The sequence below is a fragment of the Centruroides sculpturatus genome, unplaced genomic scaffold (assembly GCF_000671375.1).
Source record: "Centruroides sculpturatus isolate CEXI.00-Female unplaced genomic scaffold, Cexi_2.0 scaffold881, whole genome shotgun sequence".
NCBI lineage: Eukaryota > Metazoa > Arthropoda > Arachnida > Scorpiones > Buthidae > Centruroides > Centruroides sculpturatus.
Window position 1 is genome coordinate 222,883 of NW_019385179.1, and position 6,625 is coordinate 229,507.

The window sequence follows — 6,625 nt, forward strand, 5'->3', positions numbered from 1 at the left end:
TATTGTTAAAAGTTTATCATTAGCACTATGAATTATTATAATTAACTTGATTTATTTAACATTTTCCGAAATATTATCTTTCCTTATATTCGTTTTTTGATGTAATTATCATTATATATATATAAGGAAAAATGCTTTACTTGTTATTATATTTCCACACAAGTGTTATGTATAAAGAACTGTAAAACAAAATATTCAACAATATACTTCATCGATCAATTAATTTATTTGAATCTTAAATTATTTAATTATAACTAATTTTTAATATTCTAAAATTCAGTTGATTATATAACTGATTGTTTTCACAGTTATTTCATAAAATATTTCCCTATACTAATTCAAACTTATGCTTAAGAAATAAATAATAAATGAAGCCTTACAGGAAATGGTTCCTTCCAAGAAGAAGAAACAATCGAAGGTCTGACAATAGCTACCGGTAATTGTCCACATTCCTCTTCCAAAAGGTTCTCAGCTAATGCTTTAGTATAAGTATATGTATTAGGTCTTCCACTAATTAATTTCGGTGTTATTGCATTTATTGTATCTTCATCCATCCAACTGTAAATAATATATAAATAAATTTTATAATATTTTCCATATTAAAATTACATCGAATTATAAAGTACATACTCAACAATATCTATAATTTTTTGTAAATTAATTGAAGCTGGATATATTGTTTCTTCAATCTCTTTTCTGTCACAATGACAGTAAGCAGTTGACACGTGAATCAATGCCTAAAATAGCAAATTATTCATTAATTAGCAGTTGTACGACTTCTGTAATTATAAAAATTGCTATTTTGTTAAGTAATTAATATTAAAAATTGAGTTATTTTTCATTTAATTAGGTATAAACTTATACAACTATAGTACATCATAAAAATTAATGTAGCTTTTAGATATGTCATTTATCACTTACCATTAAATGTGGAAATTTCTGGCAAACGTCAAGCGTATAACGCGTTCCAAGTACATTTTTTTTCATGGCTTGCCTATATAATATTACAATCTTAAATATATTAATTAAAGTTTTATAATTAATAATAAATTAATATCAAATCTACAATTAAAAAATATATTACTTCAACGGTTCATCGAATCGAACAGTAGCAGCCAAATGGAATACAATATTCACATTTTCAGCAAGTAAATCAATGTCTGATTGGCAAAGACCTAGATTTGGACTGGTAATATCACCTGCTACCATAATAACTTTCTTAAATGAATCTGGATTTTTTTCTCTTAAAACACTAAATGCCTTAAAAAAATAAAATGATATTTAATTAATATAAAAAATACATGAAATATATACTTAATTCTTTTTATTTTACCTTGCAGTTAAACAGATCTTCAATCCTGTCTTGTGGACTCTTTCCACGCTTTTGTCTCATCAAAACATAAATATTTTTAATACCTTCGCAACTTCTTAATAATTTCTCCAACATAACCTTTAAAGTTAATTTTAATAAATTTCGTTAGCGTTAAAAATTATGCAATTAAATTGAAAAAATAAAAAAACATATGTCTTACTTTTCCCATAAAACCTGTAGCACCTGTTATAAAGATGCATTTGTCATTGTAAAACTCTGACACAATACTGTTCTCGAAAGCCATTATTCTATAGAAAGGGGGAAAAAACATAAGAAAAGTTTGAAATGTACGTCGTATTAAGCAATAAAACATTTCAAAATATTTTGTTTAGAAAGTAGAAACTAAATAATTAACAATTCAAAACATACTTATATAAAAATTAATTAATTTTATACATCTTTCTTCATTTTTCATACTATCAGCACCTGAAAAAGACACTAAGAGTGCATTTTTCAGGTCCATAATGTGGCCGAACGGGTGGTGAAAGATGGGTCCCTATCACAGTGCACCCTAAAAATCACTGCATTTTGAAGACCCGGGATCAAATCCTCGGTACCCAGAACGGTAGACTGAGGCCTTAACTGCCTGGGCAGTCCAGATTCTAAACATCTAAAATACTAAATTTAGGTTGCTAAAATTAATTTTTTGTAATTATAAACCGCATATGTACTTTTATTTGTTTAGTTATACAGTATATATATTTTTTAAATTGAATTCAAAATGAATAAATTCATAAGTACCTAATGAAATTCAATTCTTCTGCAAATATTTTTCGATTTACATAGTAAATAAATAATAAAACTTAGGATAAAAGTTATTTATTTATTTTTCTTTATTTGTAAAAAAATGTAGGTTTATCTTTATAGAATATTTATTTTTCCAAATTTAAGTAAAATCGATAAATATTTATTCTAGAGTAGCATTAATTTAATTAATGTAATTACGTCTAGTTTTCTTCATTAAAATATCTTCGTATTTCAAATTCTAATACACGAGCCTATCCATTTTCAAAATATTTTAACAGATTTGTAATGACATCAAAATTGTGATTATTATATTGATTTTGCTTAACAATCTGTTTACATTAAATCAATTAATTGCATTGCTTGTCGTGAGCCTAAGCTCTAACATTAAGACCATTCCTCTCCACTAAATACTGATAGCCTACATATAAAAATGATAGGCCCTTAAGCAGCAGCTTGTTTAGTTTATGTGCAAATCCTGCTCCGTATCTACCATAAATCTATAATTAAATAATTTATTATTGTATAAATTATCTTCTTCATATTAGGTCTATGTCTTTTTTAACTTTCTTATTATTATAATTTAGTACGCAAAATAATGCACGTAAATCGTATTCTCAATGTTAAAATATAATATTTTATAACTTTTTCTTTATTCTTTCCGCCCCAAAGAGGCTACGTTTGATCATGCCCATCATGGGTTCGGCCAGATCCATAATGGAAATGGCTGGGTAATAAGGGATTATTACCCAGCCATATTCAGGGCAGACTACCCCGAAAAATTACTAATCTTTTCGCATACTCGGATTTGTTCCCAATCTCACAGAGAAATAAGTTTACGCCATAAACCTCGACCATTCGGCCATCAATATTTTACATAACTATAAATTATTAAATGAAAAGTATAATTTTATTTAATCTTCATAATCGATTGTATCTAAAATCAAATGAATATTTTTTATATAATAATTTTACATAATTATCATCAATTTTTGTAGTAAATATCGTTATATATGAAAACATATTTTATTCAATAATAATTTTTCTTAATTTACTATTAATTTACTTCTACCAAAATAAAATTTATAACAGCGGAATTTCGTTTGATTATTATTATTATTATTATTAAACGCTTTTAAATTTAACTTGCTTTGCATCATGACCTCAAAACTTGCAATTTAAATTTAATCCACTTCTATTAATAATTAAGATAGAAGGCTGGAACTTTGATTAAGTACAGGATAGTACAGCACCTAAGTCCGATGACAATGCCAATGGATTTTAATGATGTTTTAGAGGGTTATCCATCCCACTATACTCCCCACTCGATAAACATAACCAAATGTACAATTTAATCATGATGTATGAGTAAATGCACTGTAGTTAAATATATGGTGAGAGTCTTACCCCCATCATATACTTCATTCCCAAACTCGAAAAACATGACGAATAAAAGCTTTTTAAAATGTTAAAAAATATATTCAAATCATTATTATTTTTTCTTTCTTCTGATAATTATATTGCTTTAGATTCTATTTATCGCAATATAAACAAATTACGATAAAAAGCAAAGCAAAAATATATCGAAATTATACAATAAAAATAAATAATGACTTTTAAATATATAAGATTGTTTATGCAAAGTACAAAGCCGATAATATAACCATAAATAATCCAGAAACAGATAAAAGCTGTGGGTTCAAGCCTGTAGGTAGATCTGTAGCATATATGTTTGTATTTTTCCTTGATCTTCGATATGCATCCTAATTCTGTCCTAGAAGAAGAATGGGATGATTGCCGGATATAGCGTATAAACTAAATTAAGTTTTGATCGAATGGGTAATTTTATGTACTTGACTTAATATATTTTATCCGATAAATAACCGAACGATAAATAAATTCATAAATTCAAAATATAAAATCTAAAAAGCCTGGTTTAAAAAATGTTTTTCAAATATTATAGTATTTATAATAAATTTTAATATCAAAATTATTTACTTTAAAATATTAATTATAAAGTGATTTATTACTAAATATATGAGCAAAAATTTTAAATAAATATAATTTTCCTAATTTTAATATCATCAATTTATGCTTTTAAGAAATAAAAAGACATTTGCTCAGGAAAAGAAAAAAAAAACATATACATTATAGTAAATAAAAATTATTATATTTTCTTCTGTGTAGGCCTATATAATAATTCATTATAGTTTTATAAATAAAATTATACCTGAAAATTCGAAATATGTGAACATTATTTATATTATATAACGGATTTTAATGAAAAATACGTGCAGAAGATTAAAGTAGGAAGAATCATAAAGAAATATACCGGCTTACCTGTGCGTTCACCTGAAGTTATGACAAACTTGTCCACTTGTTCCGCAATAAACTCCCGTTGGCCAAATACTTTTTATGATGTCATCGTTAACACGTGTTACTTTTAACAATTCAGATTTGAGATTTCACACAATAAACACTTTTCCTTCTAAACAATTCTTCAAAAAAAAATTATAATAATAATTCCTCACATTTCACATTTTATTTTGTTTGTGCAATTAAAAATAATTTCCATTTCTCTTCTTTTTTTTCCTCTCCTTTTGTGTTCTATTATTCAAGTGCTTAAATTTTCCAATTTTACATTATCCTTTCACTAATTTTCGTGTTGTCGATGATATTTTATCTCCAATATACTTCAAGTTTAATATAACGATAAACGATATCGTGAGATAATTTTTACGGTTTCTCTAAACTGTAATGAAAAAATTAAATGTAATTGTAATTAAAAATCACCATATATAAGTTAAATGTTTAATCAACTAATTAATAAATAATAATATATTTTAAGTTTCTATTTCTAACAATAATTATAAAACGTACGGTACATGCATAATCAAGCTTATACAAATAAACTTTAACATTATAGATTTAAATTAAATTAATAATAATTAACTAATTTAATTGTTTAACTAATTAATTAATAATTTTATAATTAATATTAAATTAAGTTTTAAATCATTTTAAATTATTAAAATATTGGGCATAGACTTGCATTTAAATTTAATTTTTTTTTAATTTAGTGAATTTAAATGGAGTAAAATGATAATTATAATTGTAATTAATACATATTACTTAATATTTAATTTAAATTATAAAAAATAAGATATATTTAATTTTTAAACATTTTTTTTTAAATACAAGTTTATTTTCATGTTTTATAAATCTAAAATTTATTCTCTAACCCGGTAAAAATTTATTATAAAATATCAAATAAAATAATTACATATTATTTCGCAAAATATTTTTTAATACAATATAATTATGAATAGTAGTACAAATTTATCAAAAAATCTATCATTTGAACAATTTAATGACAAGTCTAGAAAGAAATATAATTAAGTTTCCTACAATTTTATGAAATATTATTAATTAATTAGTTATATTGCATTCTTATATTCTATATATAATTTATTTCCTTTTTTTATGAATTTATTATCAGTGTAATGGATATTCACATCTTGAGGATATGATTTTTAAGAAGCCCTAAAGGCTCGAATGGAGTTTTTCCTCTTAAAACTTCCCTGTAGTTTGCTATACTTTTATTAAAGATTTGACCCATTTCTATTAGTTTATATTTAATCTTAGAATTGGTTTAATCCATATACTTATTTAATTTACCAAATTTTTAATCTTATCCATGTTAAAAATCTGTATACTGTCTCATTCAGTTAACAGATGTGCTGAGTTACATAAATTGAATAAATGAAATAAATTCTAAATTTAATTAATATTTAAAGAGGGAAGTGTTGACATACTTGCTGTACTCAGCTGTGTTTAAAGTTCACTTAGTTACTTTCTATTTGATTTTTTATTTCGACACTTAAAATAAGCAAGGAAAGTTTCTTTGTATTTTTTAAGGTAAAATATCCTCATTTTGATTTCTTTAAGACTTTATAAAGCTAAAATATAAAAATAAATGAAGTTTTTCTTGATATTATTTAATAAATAATAAACAGTTTCTAAATATTGACATATTTTGCTACAATTAAAAATTTTAAAGTTAAAATAAATAAAAAAATATATAGGCCTATATATAAATCATGGAATTATTAAATTTATTACAAATAAATTATAAAGTTAAAATTTAAAACCTGACATAAAATATCGTTTATACTCGTGTTTAAACGTAAAAATTTTTATATTTTAATACTTTTTATATAATTTTTACTTTAATAAAAATATTTAGGAAAAATTATGCAAGATGCAGTTTAAAATTGATTTATCAATGGCAGTTTTTGTGTTTCTGGGTTTCGTCTTATTTCTAAAACATTGACATAGTTAACTAAATTCAAAAGAATACAATTTTTAACTTAATATTAATATTTTAATTAACTTTTTAATTTCTAATATACAGTAAATATATTAAATTAAAGTTCTAATTTTATTAAATATTTCGATTTATTGTACTATTAAATATTTAAATTGATGCCATTATATGTGAATGCAGAT

At 23.7% G+C, this 6,625-nt stretch overlaps 1 protein-coding gene across 3 annotated transcripts; it reads right to left on the reverse strand.

Moving 5' to 3' along the window:
* Positions 1 to 337: 337 nt before the first annotated feature.
* On the reverse strand, positions 338 to 4,839 carry LOC111635813 (fatty acyl-CoA reductase 1-like). 3 transcript variants are annotated; one of them, XM_023380902.1, is made up of 8 exons: positions 4,648 to 4,839; positions 4,457 to 4,556; positions 1,533 to 1,620; positions 1,334 to 1,450; positions 1,085 to 1,260; positions 922 to 994; positions 631 to 737; positions 338 to 558 (listed from the first exon to the last, which is right to left on the reverse strand). In XM_023380902.1, exons 3-8 carry the CDS (start codon positions 1,614 to 1,616, stop codon positions 351 to 353), a joined length of 765 nt encoding a protein of 254 aa, XP_023236670.1. In that variant the 5' UTR covers positions 1,617 to 1,620; positions 4,457 to 4,556; positions 4,648 to 4,839; the 3' UTR covers positions 338 to 350. The 3 variants fall into 3 exon arrangements, with proteins under 3 accessions (XP_023236670.1, XP_023236672.1, XP_023236671.1); XM_023380904.1 differs by lacking the exon at positions 4,457 to 4,556 and having other exon boundaries at positions 4,648 to 4,654; XM_023380903.1 differs by lacking the exons at positions 4,457 to 4,556; positions 4,648 to 4,839 and adding an exon at positions 1,742 to 2,026.
* Positions 4,840 to 6,625: the final 1,786 nt, after the last annotated feature.